This window comes from Chiloscyllium plagiosum, unplaced genomic scaffold (assembly GCF_037043375.1).
Source record: "Chiloscyllium plagiosum isolate Xiang-an unplaced genomic scaffold, Cpla_swu_hap1 HiC_scaffold_4, whole genome shotgun sequence".
NCBI lineage: Eukaryota > Metazoa > Chordata > Chondrichthyes > Orectolobiformes > Hemiscylliidae > Chiloscyllium > Chiloscyllium plagiosum.
In genome coordinates, this window is record NW_028270142.1 from 48,825,621 (window position 1) to 48,844,095 (window position 18,475).

The following is an 18,475-nucleotide window of genomic DNA, read 5'->3' on the forward strand; positions in this document are numbered from 1 at the left end:
CTCGCAGGAGATTTGTCTGACAAAATTTGACACCAAGCAGCGTACGAACATATCAGGACAGCTGATCAAATGCCCAATTAATGTGATAGGTTTTCAGGAGTATCTTATGTGTGGATGAGTTCGGTGAAGTGAATATAATCTGTTGACAAAGTCTAACATGGGACCCTTGTTAAGAAGGTAAGAGCCAATGGGATCCAGGACAATTTGGAAAATTGGATCCGAACTTGGGCGCAGTGATAGGAGGTAGAAAGTGCTGGTCAAAGATTGTTTTTGTGATGGAGGCTTGTGTCCAGTGTCATACCACAAGGTTATGTAATGGGCTCCTTTCTGTTCATAACACACTTTAATAACCCCTAAACACAAATGTAAGAGTATTGATCAGTGAGTTCACAGTTGTCATGACAATTGGTGATGTGGTAAATGGTGAGGTCGAAAGCCTTAGACTACAAGATACAGATCGGCTGGTCAGATGGGCAGGTCAAGTTTGAGGAAATCGATTTTGGAGGGACTAACAATGCAAGTGAGTACATGATGAACTGTAGGACCCTACAAAGTACAGAAATTCACAAAGATATTGTTGTGCATGCCCAAGCATCCTTACAGGCAATAGAACAGCTGGGTAAGGTAGTTATCTGCCATTTTTAGCCTAGGCATTGAATACAACAGCAGGGATGTTATGCTGGAGCTATATGAGATGTTAGTTAGATCACCACTGCACTATCGGAAGGATGTGATCGTGCTGGAGACAGTGCACAGGGATTTCATTGGGATGTTGCCTTGGCTGGAGCATTTCAGCTAAGAAGAGAGATTGGATAGGCTGGGGGTAATTCCCTTAGAGCAACGAAGACTGAGGGGGAGCCTGATTAGTATGTAATTTGTACAAAAATATGAGGCATATACATAAAGTAGATAGGAAGAAACATTTTACCTAGTAGAGAAGACATAGATTTAAGGTAAAGATTATAGGAAGGATATTATTAAGCGTGAGAGAGGGTGAAAAAAGATTTACCAGGATGTTGCCAAGCAGGGAGGTTTTAGTTGTAAAGAAAGGAGGGATAGGCTGGGACCTTTATCACTGGAGGGTGAGAGGTGACCCTATAGAGGTTTATAAAATTAAGACGGGTACAGATAGGGTTAATGATAGGTGTCTTTTGCCTAGGATGGGGACATACCTAAAAGGTAAGAGGAGAGAGATTTAAAAAAGACATCAGTGGCAAATCTTTTACACAGATTTGCATGTGGAATGAACTTCCTGAGGAATTCATGAATGCGGGCACAGACACAACATTTAAAAGACACTTAGATAAGTGCTTGAATAGGTTTGGAGGGATATGGGCCAGGTGCAGGCAGGTGGGACTAGTTTAGTTTGGGATTATGTTTAGCATGGACTGCTTGGACCAAAGGACTGTTACCATGCCATCTAACTCTATGACTCTATGACAGGATGTTTAGAGGGAACTTAAGGAGAATTTCTTTCATCCAAAGTGGTGGGCATGTGAAACTCATTGTCTGAAAGGATAGTGAAGGCAGGAGCCATCACAACATTTTGGATGTATTTCGATGATCACTTGAAGCATATAAGCAATGAGCCTAACTTCGGTGGTCATGAAGTGCATTGAAAGGCTGGTCATGGCATTAATCAACTTCAGCCTCTCCACCACTCTTGACCCACTCCAATTTGCCTATCAGACCAACAGATCCACGTCAGATGCCATATCACTTGCCCTTCACTCCTCTCGTACAGCTACTCCTCTCGTAAGAATTCTACTCATTGACTACAGTTCAGCCTTCAACACTATTATCCCTTCAAGACTGTTTACTAAACTTAGTGATCTTGGACTAAGCCCCATCCTCTGCAACTGGATCCTCAGTTTCCTGACCCACAGGCCACAATCAGTGAAGATTGGAGACAATATTTCATCCTCACTAACACTCAACACTGAAGCCCCCCAGGGTGCATACTCAGCCACCTACTGTACCCACTGTATACCCATGACTGCGTCGTCAAATACCGGACTAATGCCATTTACAAGTTCACTGATGACACTGCCATAGTCAGTCGAATCTCAGAGGCGACGAAACAGATTACAGATGGAAGGTGGAAGACCTGGAAAAATGGTGCACTGAGAACAACTTAGCTCTCAATGCCAACAAAACCAAGGAACTCATTAATGACTTTCGGTGGGATGTTACTCATGCCACCCACCTCCACACACACACACACACACACACCACCACCCACCCACCACTCCACAGACACACACACACACACATATTAACAGCAAAGAGGTGGAACAAGTGGAGAGTGTCAAGCTTCTGGGAGTGGTCATCCACAACAAGCTTTCTTGGACTCTTCATGTGGACGCATTGGTTACAACAACGTCTCTTCTTCTTCAGGCAGCTGAGGAAATTTGGCATGACCGTGAATACCCTTGCCAACTTTTATACGTGCGCCATTGAGAGCATTCTGTCTGTATGTATCGCTACCTGGTATGGCAATTGTATCATTCAAGATCAGAGATGGTTACAGAGAGTGGTGAACTCGGCCCGGACAACCACAAAGGCCAACCTCCCATTTATAGAATCCATCTACCAGGCCTGTTGTCAAGGAAAGGCCGCCAGCATTCTTAAAGATCCAGGTCAGGCAGCATCCAGGGAACAGGAGAATCGACGTTTCGGGCATAAGCCCTTCTTCAGGAAGAAGGGCTTATGCCCGAAATGTCGATTCTCCTGTTCCCTGGATGCTGCCTGACCTCCTGCGCTTTTCCAGCAACACATTTCCAGCTCTGATCTCCAGCATCTGCAGACCTCACTTTCTCCTTCTTAAAGATCCATCCCATCCTGGCAATGTTTTTCTACAACCTCTACCATCGGGGAAAAGGTACAGAAGCCTGAACACACCCACACCAGCCGGTTCCAAACAGTTTCCACCCTATTGTTGTTAGAATACTGAATGGACTCAAAAACCCTTAACATTCATCTGTATCTGTGTTTTTGTTTTTGTCGCTGTTTACCTATTATTTACTATCTATGCTACTTAACTATGTGATCTGCCTGTATTGCTCGCGAGAGAAAGCTTTTCACTGTGCCTCAGTACACGTGACAATAAATTCAATTCAGTTCAATTCAATTCAGCCTAGTGCTGCAAAATGGGTCTAGAATAGATTGGTGCTTGATGACCAGTATGGACATAATGTGTCAAAGGGCCTCCTTCTGTGCTGTATAACTCTGTGACTCAATGATACTATGGGTTGAGGGCAGAATTGATTAGGGGACAGGCTGCTAAAGACTCAGCCACAAACCGTAGAGCAACTAAAGTCAGAGAGGCCAAGGGAATATCTTCCTGAGTAAACAGCCTGCTCTTTAAACAAAAGACATTCATCTAATTCACCACAATTGCTTGAATAAAACAAAAAACAAGATCATGCACTATAGCAGTTGGAATTTGAAGAGGGATCCTAATCCTAATTCATGCACCGAATTGCATTGTGGTAATCCTGATTTCCAACCATACAGTCCATTTCTACCTTATTGGTGGAGGTTTGTAATCTCCTGCCAGTACTACTTTGGTCAACTGGACAACGTTTGTGCAAATTCAGGAATACTGTCTTTAAATATGTATTAATTATTTAATTAGTGAATTAAAACGTAAGAATTATTATGGTAAAATGGTTTCTTAATTTCATGTTTAGATCAATGTTTACACTCAATATGCTCATAAAACTTTTCTTTCAAAAATTCTAAAATTAAGAATGTGAATTTACTCAAGAATAAAGCCAATTATCAGACCATAAAATGGAGGAGCAGAAGTAGCCCATTTGGCCAATTGAGTCTGCTCTGCCATTGAATGAGATCATGGCTGATCTCATTGCCTTGAATATAATTAATGGCCCAGCCACTATGACCCTCTGTGGTAAAGGGTTCTATAGATACATTGCTTCTGAAAGTAAAAGGTCTTTCTCATATCTGTCCCATTGGGTGATCTCTTACTCTTAAAATTAGACCTTCTAGTCCTGGACTCTCCCACAAATATAAACAACCACTCTACACCTGCCCTATTAAGTCCCCTCAGAATCTTATATGTTTCAATAAGGTTGCCTCTCATTCTTCTCAACTCCAATGAGCCCAACCTGCTTGACTTCTCCTCATAAGACATTCTTTTCTGCACCCAAGATCAACCTGCCTTCTTGGACTGCCTCCAATGCCAGTATACTTTTTCTTAGATAAAGGGCCTAAAACTGTTCACAGTATTCTAGTTGCAGTCTAATTAGTGTCTTGTATAGTTTGAGCAAGACTTCCCTATTTTAACTTTCATTCCTATTGAAATAAAGGCTAATATTCCATTTGCCTTCCCCATTAACTGTTGAAATTGTATGCTAGCAGGTATGGTGTGGATTTTAGAAAGCTGTGATTTTGTTATCACTCTTTCAGGTGTGAGAAGATCCCAGAGCAATTCTGTAATTTTATGCCCTTGCCGCTGTATAAAGGTTGCAATATAGGTGCATCAATTTTGCAATTACTTGCCAATTTCTATTTTGCCCTGATGCTAAACATCACGTATAAATGTAAAGATGGGCATGATTGGATTCCTAATGGAGTTGTAAACAAAGGGAAACTGGCTTCCTATTTAATTATCCTCCTATTTCAAGAGGAACTTCTTTACCCAGGGAGGGTTAAGAATGTGGAACTCACTTCTGTATGGAATAGTTGATGCAAAGATAGATACAAAATAAAAAGCTAGATAAACATATGAGGGGAAAGGCAATGGAGGATTTTGCTGACAGTGAAAGGTGAAGTTGGGCAGGAGGAAGTTTGTGTGGAACTTTACTATTGGCATGGACCAGTTAGGCTGAATGGTCTGTTCTTGTGCTGTAAATTCTCTGTAATTTCTATAAGCTCCCCTAGCACTGCATAGACTAAAAATTCAATGCAGTATTAAATCTAAGTTACAAACTGCTCAAAAGGTATAGTGGACCTCCTGGATACTTCTTTAAAAAATCTTATGGTTCATCTAAATGTTTGAATTATTCACAGGCAAGAGAGAGATCTGTGCAATATATCTATAATATGCAGGTAATGGTAAGTTCACTATGGTCCTACTGAATCATACAGCTGCTCTCTCATTATAAAGAGACGACTGGTGGTGGTTTAACCTGAGCGTCACTATGCCTCAGGTGAGGGGAGAGGTTGAGAAGGAGAGTCTTTCATATCATCCTCAGCTGCTGTGGGAATTAAGTCCACACTGCTGGTGTCACACTGCATGGCAAATTAGCTGCCAAGCTAAGTGAGCTAACTGGCCCCCTCTAACATGTAGAACTCTCCAAAGGCAGGCAGTTAGAATTTCAACAAAGCAGAAGCCATGTATGTAAAATAAAAATTGGCTTGCTAAAACCTGATTTACAAAGACAAGTCTAAATTGGATAGGTACTGTGTAAATGTACCCTATAATCACAGCAAGTGCAAAACAAATTTACAGTATTCTTAAAACTAAAAATTTTGATTCCCTGGGCACATTTAATTTGATTGAAAAACCTACTGTCTTCTCAACTCACTGCTAATCATTTAAACAACTTGCATTTATATACGGTCTTTAACATAGAACAATGTACCTGAATGCTTCACAAAAGTTATAATCAAACAAAATGCACAATAAGCCAGAATTGGAGGAATGTAGCAATCTTGGAGGATGGGGTAGTGGATCTGGAAGAGATTTCAGAGTTAGGGAAAAATAAGGGAAAGGAGGGATCTGAAGACAAAGATGACAATTAAAAATCAAAGAACATTCCAAATACGAGCCAATGTAGGTCAACAAAGGGATAAAGGATTAATGGGACTTGGTCTGAGATAGTGTACAGGCAGTGATGTTTACAGAGGGTTATTGGCAGGAATCTAACCTGAAGTGCTTTGGAATAGTCAAATCTATAGGTAACAAAGATATGGTAGGCTGAAGCAGAGGCAAATATGAACAACATTATGACGTTGTATATAGGAGTTCAAATATACATATTAAGACATGAATGGAATTTATCTAAAGAAATTGAGAAATATTACGCCAATGATAAGTACAAATGTATTATATAATTTATTTTGCCAGTTTTCTGCGATTATTCTCTACCCTTTGCTCCTGAAGGTTTTGATCCAGACTAGGGGATAGTTCAACCTGGTCACTTTCCAAGACCTCACCTAATAACCATTACTTCTATTAAAGTGGAATAGTAAGTGCAGGCAATTCCTCCAAGAGGGCACTACACCAAAGGTTAGCTCAGCCCTAATCTGAGGATCACAATATGCATCTTTCTGATGGAGGCATGTGATAGGAATTAGGATTTTGTTTGTTTCTCTCCTGTGTAGTTCAGGCTGTTGAAGCTAATAACGGCAAAACTGCTGTCACTTCAGTGGGCTCAGTTGACTCATCACTTCCTGAAACCTCCAGGCCTCTTAAATTGCGAGTTTTCCCTTTCCCTAACCAACTACTCCACCCCAGAGCAGCCCTTTGCAAGTTACCAACTCAGATGGATTGTGTTGTCCTTTATAATCCAAACTAAATGTGTTTAAGAAATGTATTTTCTGTGTGTCACAGTTAAAATCTCTGCAAAACTATTATTAAATCAGATAGGTTTAACTCTAGACTGACTCGGTGGACCATTATCCTTCAAAACAGCAATAATGCTGGAGCCACAGTGGACTAGAAAGGTTTGAGTCGTCGTAAAGAGGAGTGAATGTGTGTATGTGTAAGTGTGGTACATGTCGATAAATGAAAGATTTTCCATTGCTATTCCACCACTTTACATGATAGGTAGGAAGTAATGTGAAGAAGCCTCTTTCACCTTATGGCATACAATGCTTATTTAATGTAAAGTGAGGGAGAATGTTGGGAAGTGAAAGAATCTGATTAAAATAAGCACCACAAAACACTGTTAAAATATTTAAGTAGTCAAAAGATGCTTAGAGCTCACTTTATCAATGTTGAAATTTCCTGACGTTAAAACAAATCTTAAACAGGATTACAGTTACAATTTCAAATCATCACAAGTGAAAGTACAATTGAACGGTTATAAATGATTGTATTCATCATGCGTGAGAAATTCAAACCGAAGGGCAGAACTGCACAGAATGGATAGCAAACTGGCTACAAACTGTCTTTTGTCTATTAAAATGTTATTTAAAAGAATAAAAAAGAGAATTTGTCAGGATTACTAAGTACACATCATAAGGATATTCAAGAAGGATATTCAGTAAACTGTCCTTCATTTTAGCGTGCCTACAGGAGAAACACAACATGCTAGAAAATACCAGCTAGTTATTCTGGTAACATAATGATTGTGTCGCTTTTTTGAGAAAAACCATGCTCAACTTTTTTTTGGGAAAAACCTGATAGAAAACTAAACACATCTAATTTATTTTGTGAAACAAAATACAAAATATATATTTTTTAAACAGTTAAATAAAATTATAATTATTTACTAGCATACAATAACTACCAATCATGACACTTTGGCTTAAATATAAATAGGGATGTTTATTTATCATGGTTTATTTGTTTTTGAATTACTAAATATTCATTCTAACTCAATTTTAGCAATCCAAAATTGCTGAGTTTATAAGATGTGCATTTCAGACAGATACAAAGTGATGTTAAGAAGCATCTTCTATCATACGGTGTGCAATTATTATTTAATGTTAAAGAGGGGAGAATGTTCTGAGTTAGAAAGGATTTTCCTTAAAATAAGCACCACTTGATAGTATTAAAGCATATAAATGTACATCCCATTTTATTAAAGTTGTGCTCATTTGACCCTAAATTAAAGTATTAAAGGGAATTACAGTGATAACTTCAAAGGTAGTAAGGTATTTTAAAATTAAACATGTTGTCAATGCAGCCAAGATCCAGGCCTTGTCACTGAATTAACAAAGCATTATCACACTGTACTAAGATAGGCACTGGTTAAAATTGTCATTTTTAATCTTTGCTAAAAACATAAGCACTATTTGGTTATATTTGTGTAACAAACATGTGGTCAGTCACATGACAGCACACCTCTGCTGTTGAGGTTTTTATTGTTATTACTCCAACAGTGACATTTGACCTTTTTTAACTGCCTGTGTGTAGTGGAGTGTTCAGAGCTCACACCTGGTGTATGTAATAAAGCACAGCATGCATGAATAATGAAGGAATGTTTGTGAAACTTCACTGAGTGGCAACTGCCTGTGACAAGCTTTCTTCCACAGCCAGCCAGTCCTCTCAATACAAGCACCAACAGATATACAAAACAGTAAAGAACTTGTTAAATACTTAAATAATTAATCAAATGAATAGCAAATATATCTTTTGTTTTCAACCCAAACAGTAACATTGCAAACCAAAGTATTACTTCAATTTAATCAATTGATAATTAATGAATTTCAGCAACAGTTGCCCAAAGCATAATCTAGCAAAGAAAATTGCATAGGCATTTTCTATTTTTGGGCTATTTTCATAATTAGTTTTGCTGTTAATGTCACAATATTGATAGTTCTATTCAACCCGACTGCAAACTGCAATGTCCTTCTTCACAAAGGTGACACTTGCTTTCACTCGGGATGAATTAGTATTTAATTATTAAGTTTAAAACTGAATTAATAAAATATAAAATTAATAAAAGTAGATCTAATGTTCTGAAGCATAATGTAAGTATATGTAAAAAGAAAGCACAAATTATAAACTTGATTCAAATGTTAGTTCAAATATTAGTTATATGGAAAATAATTAATATGCCAGCGCTTTAAGTAATTGTGTTGACCAGTTATAAAGTTTAACCTTTTTTTTACTTCCATGTTTGCCATGTGAGTTACTGGCACTAACATGTTGCTTATTTTAGCGTTTGAAAGCTAAATTGAATATTTTCAATTTTCATATTCAACCTATGATTTTTTTGTACATTGCACATTTTAATCTACAAGGATTTGTTTTCCTAAGTTTCAGTCAAATAAGCTGTGAACCTTTTGGAGATAGAGAGAGTTTAACTGAGAGCTGCAAAGCAGCAGGCTGAAAAGACAGAAGTTGAAGACAGTTGCTCAATAGTTTTAGGTTTCTTGTATATTTTCAAACTCCCCACATGCAAATGCAAAAACTGCCCATTTAACTGAATCCCAATTTCATCACTCTTAATTGCTTGCAATTCAATCTAACTTGCAATTCTAAACCTAACAAATATCTAATTTCACTATCTGTATTAAATCTGAAGTACTTCACTATTTACAGATTATTGAAAAGTTACCTGTCATCAAGTAAGTCAAACATTTTACATTCAAGCAAAATTACTCATTAGCCTGAGCATGTTGATATATTTCACTAGATAAATGAGGGGTAGATTTTAAAATGTTGATGAGCCACGAAAGGGAAAAGCCTATACAAGTTATGCCTAATTTAAATGCTATGAAAATAGTTTGCAATACATTTGTAATTCAACAATTATACTGGATTTTAATTAATATTAGCATTTTCAGTATACCTTAAAGATTAAAAATTCAAGAAACCTGCTTATACATTTCCCATTCTCTCGTTTTCATTTTTACCTTCTTTGCCTGAACAACTACAACTATTCAAAGTTTATATCTTGCTTAAAAGAGCGATCTATTATGTTTGCAGTGCATCAATCCAGAATCGGAGTGGTAGGAGTGTCTGCTGAATAGACTGGAGGAGATTGATGTGTGCTCCAAATGTGACCTTCCTTGATAAAGAGTATCAGCATATCCTTTTGTCTTTAAGTTAGCCAGTTGCTACTCTAGCTCCCTGCCACAGTTGAAGCTGCGCGTGTACGACCTATAATCGCCTATATTTTCCAACAGTTAACACATTAGATCAGACTACCAAGTGTATACGAACCCTGGTTGATGCATCACTTGAAATACTTCTGAGCGTGAAAGCGTTCTTCCTGCCTGAGCAGTTTAAAGTACCTTGCAGAAGCAGACAGATTGTGTCGTCGGTGCCCAGCTGTATCATTCTGAGCTTCACCTCCTACTAACGAACATCAAGAAAACAAACGTAATTAGGGTGGCCTCAGTTATTCAGAACTCTTGGGCTTCTTAACAAAAACAAAAGAGGAGCTGAGGAAGTGGGGAGAAAACAAACGCAAAAAAACCCCCTGAAATAAAGGCAATTTTTCAGAAATCCAAGTGTGCCTATTTTAATAAATGCTTACGATCGCAGAAATGTGTAATATGTGAATTATTAACAGCAAAACTTGTAAAAATGAATATTCTTGTAATCTTTCCATTGGTCCTTTCTTCTTCAGGCTGTTTGTTTGAGGATTACATTCCACTTGCAAAAAGAGACTGATTTTCTGAAATTATTTTCTGCAAACTATTCGGTGGTGTACTCTCGGTGCAAAGTACAGTAGCTCGATTGACAGACTTTGTTTCACTCAAGTTAAACGTTTGTTATGTTTTAGAATTGCACTCGAGAATTAACATCAACAAAAATGATGGGCTGCTGAATTTAACCTACAAATAAACCGCAACATGAGGAGTAGGTAGGTTTCAGTGCAAACTTTAAGCCAGGTGCAATATTTTTAGAAGTTGTCGCGATGTGGAAACTGAAATCATATTTTTGTGTGGGGGAGGGGTTTCACAATATTCATATTTTTACTTTGCAGAGCAGGCGAGATGCTTCGTCTGACATTGTTATATTTTGCGATTGTCCTTCAAAGAGATAGCAAGTTTGTCCAAAAGTGCGCTTGCAGTTCAGTTACATGACTAGCTTAACTAGTTGTAAATAAAACCTTTATCGATAGACAGCATGGCGTGTTTATTGAAATTATATCGTCCTCAGCCATTCTTACTTCATAGGGGATTTTTAAGGCATTGCCCCGTTTCTGATTTCATACCACCAAGTAATTGTTAATAGATTGAATAACGCATCTTCCTTCTAAAATAAAGCCAACGTTGTGAGAACAAGGCGGAATTTCGATATTTACATATTTCACACGCACATAGAAATTATGCGTTTGTTTTTTTTTGCTGTTGCTTAACATATAATAAATGATTGTCTTCCCAAACGAAGATTTAAATAAACTAAAACTAGTTTAGTATAAGAGCCAGCGTGTCAGTTGAAAGTGAGTGAGAGGGAGAAAAATAATAATAGTCCGGTCGGGAAAGAACAAGCCTGCAGCAGCACGTCGAGGGCTTCTTGTGTGTGTGTCTGGTGTCTCTTTACTCAAATGGTTTTAGGAACTGATCAATAACTTTGATAAGTGCTTCATTTTGCACGGCGAATCTGAAAGGCTTTTTTTTTTGCAAAAAGTTGAAATGACAGTTTTTTTCTCTCTCTCCCTCATCTCCCTCCACCCCCACCGATCATCGGCCAATAGAGATGAGCTAGTCAGATAATAAGGCAGCACTTTAATCTGGAGCAGATCTTTATTCTGGCGCCTTTGTAATGATATTGATGATGTTGGGATAGTAGAGTTTTTGGAGGGGGGCATAAACAGCAGAGGAGTAAGTCTCCTGATAAAGCACTATAGCCTCTCCAGCTATTCATCATAAGTCTGTACGAAGCAGATAGGTCAAAAGAAATTATATTCTACTAAATAGTGTGTCCTCTTATCTCTCCTATACCAGGGGAATATGGCACAAGGCAATCGATACAGTAGCTGCTGTATGGTTCTTGCAATTATCAATAGCTGATTTTCTCTCTCTCTCTTCAGCTCTTCTCGAGCTGGATTCGAGAAGGTTGGTTAATAATAACCTACTAGATGGGACCACAAACATCAATCAAACAATAGTTCTTTTCGTAAGGGAATGAAAGAAGCTTTGAGGAATCCCAACAAGCAAACCCCCTACCCCTCCAAAAAAAATGAGTACAATTTATGTTTGACAGGCTGTTTGGTTTTTTACAGTGTTGGAACAAACTGAGATTTCCATTTGATGGAAAGATAGATCATCGTGATTTCTGGCTGTGAGAATGACAAGCTGCGCTATCAGAGATCGGTCGGTGTAATAACAATGTGTAATACGGATATGTTAATACCTGCCCCATACAACGGGGACGCGCGAACAGATGTGTAATTAATTGTCGCTTACTTAGCTAATATTTCTCTCTCTCACACACACACACAAAAACATGCTATTCGCTTGTGGCTTTCGGGAGCTTCCTCTGAGAATGTGACCTGTAGAAACCCGAATTTCTTATCAACCCTTACCTCGCCCCTAACCTTCCTCCCGAATTAAAGATAGCCTGTTATCCGAATATTTAGAAACTGATTGACACTTTTGTTCACACACACAAAAATATAAAGTTGCGACGCAAGAACATATCGCTGCAGCGTGCAAAGACCGGGCAAAAATCTTAAGAAAATGCCGAGAGCATTGACAATTGCTGACCAGACGATTCTGCCCTGACCCAGCTTTTGAAATTGATCCTTCGTTTTCATATAAATCAGTTTAAAAAACACTCAATGTATGATTTGGCTCGTGTAAGCATTAACTGACCCAAGCACTATTAGTTTGTCGTCTTGTGAGGGGGGTACAGAGAAACAAAGTAGTGGCTGATAATTTAAGCTGTCCAATACCTCCCAACCTTATTTCGCTGACGCGTGGGGAACTCGAAAAGCGATGTAGTTTGTAGGGCACTGCGTTTTTTTTTTGAAACTTTAAAGATCTATAAGCGCATGTGACTTTATACACAAAACACAGCTTTAAATGCCCGCCGGTCGGTATCAATAATAAAGAAGTTTAATCGCGATTTCTGTATCATTGTTTGAATTAAAATACTGCATCCATATTAAGAAATGGACTTAGATTTTTCTTGGTTTGTTCAAGTTTTAGTTAGGATAACTCGGCTAGGGATTTGATAAATTCTCAGACTTGAATCCCCCGCCATCCCCAAGGGAGCTAAGACTCTCCGTAATTTGGAAATTAAATAGTCACCGGAATACTTTGAGATTTCCATTAATGTCGAAAATAGAAGAGCTTAATCTAAGATTTAATAAATGACTTGAAACGTTCTCGCAAGCAAATGAGCCTTTACCAACAGAAAATAAACATCTTGATGCCGTGAATTCGTTTTATTTAAGTTTTGATGGCAAGGTGCTACTAAGACATTTCGATACCTCTTAAAATAAAATTGTCTTTAAGAGTGAATTAAATCTTTGTAAAATAAGGTGCGTTTCATTATCCAGCAGCGATTATTAACCAAATTTCTACTGGGGCTTCACCGACCAGAAAGTGGGGGAGGGAGGATAAAAACAGTGATTCTAGTTTCAGGTTAACGAAGAGCTCGAATTTATTTAACATATATTCAAATGATTCCGCTTTAATTCACGGCGCACCATACGGTTAAACAGTTGAGTTCGCATATCACCCCACTTTTCGAGTCACCTAACTGTCCTTCGATTCTAGCGATGTAAACATCTCTATTTATTAGATTGCTTTGTTTATTAAGTACAAATAAAATTAATGGAAAAATGTGCGTTCTGCTTGCATGGATATGAATCCATTAAACTAATGCCTTCATTTATTTCGGAGTTCTATCATTTGCGTTCAACTAAGCATTTTAAGGCATAACCTGGTCTAGAGCGAGTTCTTTAAACACATATTGAATGTAATAACATGACAAAAGTTAGAAGCCCCCATTTCCCTGAATATTATGCACTTTGGTGGTAGCAAGCGCACTGTTAAACGAGATACAGTCCTTCGTTACTGTCTCGATGCAAGTACATTACTATGGTCCGCGCGGTAGGTTCGGTGTCAATGTGAAGTTCAACAAGTGTTTATTGTTATAATAGTATTGTAATAGCTTGTAATGTATACAAGCAGGAGGGGTGGGGGATCAAAACAAGTATTCCTGATGAAGCAGTGCTAATTCTAAGGCAGACCCACCAACCAGAAGCCCCCTCCCCACACACGATCCATCCCTTTTCCCCTTCATCACCCATCCAGTCAAGGCGCCCAACACGCGAAAAAGATTGAAATTTTGTTTCACATTTCTCTCTGAATGAAGAAACAAAAAAGATCTTAAAGAAAACGGAGGTGGTGGGGAGGGGGGGGGGGGGTGGGGGGTGGTGTGTGTACAAGATTTCAGAAATGTGGAGATTGGATGGGAGTCTGAGAAAATAAAGGGGAAATTAGTACGTGGTGTGTGTGTAGAGAGAAAGAGGGAGAGAGAAGAGCGATGCTGATGGTTCTGAAGAGTTTAGTGAAAGTAACTATCTGGTACATCCTAGCGGCAGCATGTCGTAGTGTTTGTTGCGTTGGTGCCTTGTGCAGAAAGGCTCCAACTTGTTGGCTCAGCCACCAGTTCTAAACGCACTCACAGAGAGAGAGAGAGACAGGCAAGGACACTCATTACACATAACACCGGCACTTCTTACCGTCAAATCTCCTCCAAATTCTACGGAGGGGTGGGGGCAAAAAAGTAACCGTGAATGCTGCCTTCAAACCAGCGGACAACTCTCCCAAGGACTAATAGCAATCGTTATTTAGCTATTTTATCTAGAAGCTAATAGTGTGGTTTTGTTTTGTTGTTGCTGCTGGGAGGAATTAGTCGGTTTTTTTTTGTTTTTTTTGTTCCGTTACACTCGACATCAAGGGAAGACATCGACTCGACACGTTATAACCTCTTTCAGGCGAACCGGTTTTCGAGCACCGAGCGTATTGGAGACCGGGGGCACCAGAAGACGTGACTCGCACATCACCTCCTCGTATTAACGGTGGCCTCTTGCTGGCACTCTGGTCTCTTCCCCCTTCTTTATTTGAGAACACACGTACACCCAACACAGCACAGAGAGAGAGGGAGGTGGAGAAGACAGAGACAGAGAGAGCGAGGGGAAAACAAACTTTGTTGTGGTTGTGTATGTGTGTATTTATTTTAGGGGAGGGAGGGACGGGGTTGGAAGAAACAACGAGCGATATCCAAAAGATAAGAGAAATATTGACCCCCACACACAAACATTGCTTAAAGATGATATGAGGAAGGGCAGGAGTGATTTCACAAGAAGACGAGAGGGGAGGGGAGGAAAAAAAGTGGGAGCGAGCTTTGCTGGTGTTTGGGGTGGGGGGCAAAGAGAGAGGGGTGAGACAGAGAGAAGAGTATGCCAACATTTTAGGGTTTTTTTTTTGGGGGGGGTGGTGTAGGAGGTTTCCTTAAGGGACAAACATCCACATAAGGAGCAGCGTAAAAAGAGGGCAGGCGGCTGCCATGCAAGTGGCTGGACGGTAATTGATCAGTGACTGAGTTCCCTCTCTCTCTCTCTCTCAGTGCGTGTGTCTGTGCTTCGTGTTTCTGATTTGAATAAATCCCAAAGTGTCTCCCCCCTCTGGACAGGAGCCAATCGTCTGTCAGATGTGGCGATGATTAATCGCAATGCATTATTGATAATCATAATTATATACTGACATGCGCACTTGCGCCGCTCCTGCCCGGCTAATTTCCGTAATTTTGCAACTCGGGTATTTGCGAAAAAAAACATTATTTTTTTATTTGTTGCTGATGTATCTGCCACCACCACCATGTCGCGCCGCAAGCAAGCGAAGCCCCAGCATCTCAAGTCGGACGAGGAAGCAGTGGCAATAGTTTCGCAAAATTGTAAGTGTGTCTAATTTTCTTTTAAATTCTTCTTTCTCCCCTCCCCACAAACACAATTTTCTCATTATCTGTCGTTGTTGTAATTTTTTCTTTATTTAATTGCACCTCATTCCCCCCCCCCCCCCCCCAATTACCCGGAAAAAATCTCTTTGGTTCCCCCCCCCCCCACTTCACTTAAGAGGATGTGGATGTGTGCAATGATGATGTTCAGGCAAAAGGTTTTGTTTTCCTCTAAAACTATCTCTACATTTTTTTTCTATCTTTGTAAAAGAGCTTCCATCCAATTTTAGTGGTAACTTGCAAACTCTGTGCAATGTTTTTACAGATAAGTCCCCATTCCATTCCCCCTCCCTCCCCTCTTTAATGTGGACTTCACACCGAAAATGCAATATTTGCTGTTACATTGGGAAAAATGCAGCATTTGTCACACGTTTTCTAGCTGCCTGCGAGTGAGCGGCGCAGCCTGACAGTAGTTTCGCGAGTGTTGGGCTAGTTTTAGAAAGTGATGCGGCTGGATCAGTACGTTATATTCTACTTCTGATGCATAATTTTCTCTTCTTTTATTTGGTTAAAAGTTGAGATGCTTGTTTTTTGGAGAGGTGCGTGAGTTCTCTGGGCAATAGGGGTGGGTTACAGCTCTGTCTTTATCTCTCTCTCTCTCTCTACCTACAATGAGAGCTGTAACCGGGGCTGCTAAGGGATGTGGACTCGGGGGTTCGGACCCCGGAAACCGAACACCTACTCACACACACACATCCAAATACATAACAACCCGCGACTACCAACAAGAGCCCCCACCCCCAACTCCAGCACTATTACTCTCCTTCCCAGCTGCGTGTTTCTAAGAAACCCTCTAGTGCGAGTGTTTTAAGTAACAGATGTGAGCGCACACAATACTGGTTGGTAAATCATTTTTTTAAGAAAATCTCTCTGGATTATTAATTCGCATAATAGCGAATCTTGTAAGTTTGAAGTGTTTGATAGATGAGAGGGACGAGTGCGTGTGTTAAAATACAAGTGTGTGATCAGCAAAGGACATCCTAGCTTGCTTGACTTTCGCAGAAGTTTATAGAGGAGGTTGGTGGAGGGGTGGGGGGAGTTTAGTTCTCATGTTGTTAAACAAGAAATACTACAGTATTTGTTTAATTTGGTTTAGGGTTAAGACAGGGCCAGTGGTGCAGCAGAAGGAGCTGGGTGAAGGGTCAGTGTGGGATTGGTGTGTGTGTGTGTTGTTGAATTTACAATAAAACAAGCAGGACGGCGAGCTCCCAGCTTGACCTGCCAGCCATCTTTAATTCTCACTTCATTCCTGAACTCCTGGCTCAACATTTCTTTCACGAAAAGCATCGAATTTTAAATCTGGCCGGCTCAAACAAACTAAATACATATATTTTAAAAATATTGTCAAAGAGAGACAGAATAACCTTAAATCCAATCAGCATCACATTATATAGCTTGTCATGGTATCAAACCGAAAAAGAAATCGAATATTCCCAAGTTTTTTTTTGTGTTTTAAAATATCAGAAGAGTACAATGTCCATTTTGTTTTGCTAGAGGATTTACAAGTTGAAAAGAACTGCAGTTTTCATGACTGGCTTGTTTATTCGATTTTCTAGCTGCACCGTTTCTTCTTTGCCTGCAATATTCAATCGTGTTTTAAAACGTGAGAGGGGGAAATCATCCTCCTTAAAAGATAGAGAATCAATTTGATGAAGCGGGTTTGCATGTCCAGTGTGAGGGAAGGTGAAGAGAGGAGAAAGCCGCATTGTGGTCAAGGGTTCATCCTCTCCACATACTTGCCACTGTTTGGTAAATATTTATTTTTAAAAATCAAGATTGTAAATTCTGTATCTGCAGACTTCCTGTCATAGGAAGGGAAATAATTCTGACAGAAAGTGAGGTGAAAAAAATGCAATGTCGTGTCAAAGTGGTTTGTTTCTCAGCTACTTGTGCGTGTCCATTTGAACCTTCCTCTCTGAAACATTTTGTGGTTGAGGAACCCTCGCTGAAGGGACATTGAGCTACAATGTCTCACAATAAACATTCATGTTAAAACTTCACGTGACTTTACACATTTTTCAATACGTATATATTAATACATGTAGAGCTGTTTTTAACATTTTTTTGGCGACTCGCTCTTATCTTGTCAAGCTTTCTGGCAGGCCAGATTTCAATAGGACAATTTAAAAATATATTTTGTAAAAAAAAAGTTAAAAGAAACGTTTGCATATGGTAAGGTAGATTAAGTGCAAAGTATCTTTTTGTCATGGAAATGTTTTTTGTTTACTCCATCACGTAGAATTTCTCACACTTGGCTTGTTTTGTATCGTCCTCAATGACTACATGGCCGGATGAATGGATTTATTTCTGCAGGGGAAAAAAAGACAGCCTCACAATCAAAAGGACTACACTGCATCCCAGTGTGGAATTTTTTTGCATTATTATTGTGATCTGTGAATAGCTGTAAACTGGCTCTCACAAGCCACCAATGCAACCATGTAACGATTTTAGGTCTTTAAAGATTTACTGCAAAATGGGAGAGAGGTCCTCAGAAACAATCCATTTTTTTTACTGCATTCTTCTGCTAAAAAGAAAGATTTCGTAATAGTAGTTAAATATTTACCCACAAACTTCCATGCTCGACTGACATGAGTAAAAACATACTCCACCAGAATCGTTGAGTTGTGGATTCCTGACTTGTGTCATTTTGACAGTACTGCTGGAAAAAAAGTGACTTTTCTCATATGCCATCCACATTCACAAGTTTTTAAACAGGCGTTGTAATTGGTTGCTAGGGAGTTTTAGATTAGTTTTCACACATCCAGATTGGGACTGTGGTTTAATCAGATTTTACCATCTTCAATCTGGAAATCAACAGAAGAACTGATTGGAGTTCAGGGCTGGAGGTATGAA

General features: G+C 39.3%; 1 protein-coding gene and 1 long non-coding RNA gene across 12 annotated transcripts in view; one reads left to right on the plus strand and one right to left on the minus strand.

Moving 5' to 3' along the window:
* Positions 1-14,793, minus strand: part of LOC122549209 (uncharacterized) — a 78,741-nt gene extending 63,948 nt beyond the window's left edge. The window contains exons 1-2 of one of the 2 annotated variants that reach the window (XR_006311460.2): positions 14,349-14,793; positions 9,866-9,997 (exon numbers count right to left, since the gene is read on the minus strand). This is a non-coding gene — a long non-coding RNA (uncharacterized LOC122549209). Of the gene's footprint in view, positions 1-9,865; positions 10,001-14,348 lie in introns of both variants that reach the window. The other variant, XR_006311459.2, reaches the window with a different exon arrangement.
* Positions 14,794-15,120: 327 nt separating this feature from the next.
* LOC122549207 (sal-like protein 3) overlaps positions 15,121-18,475 on the plus strand; it is a 66,098-nt gene continuing 62,743 nt past the window's right edge. For 3 of the 10 annotated variants that reach the window (XM_087986235.1, XM_087986239.1, XM_087986238.1), the window contains exons 1-2: positions 15,935-16,461; positions 17,179-17,371. In XM_087986235.1, the coding sequence (XP_087842361.1) occupies positions 17,272-17,371 (100 nt within the window). In that variant the 5' untranslated portion in view covers positions 15,935-16,461; positions 17,179-17,271. Of the gene's footprint in view, positions 15,563-15,932; positions 16,462-17,178; positions 17,372-18,475 lie in introns of those variants that run through there. The other 7 variants (XR_015756955.1, XM_087986232.1, XM_087986233.1 and 4 more) reach the window with 6 other exon arrangements.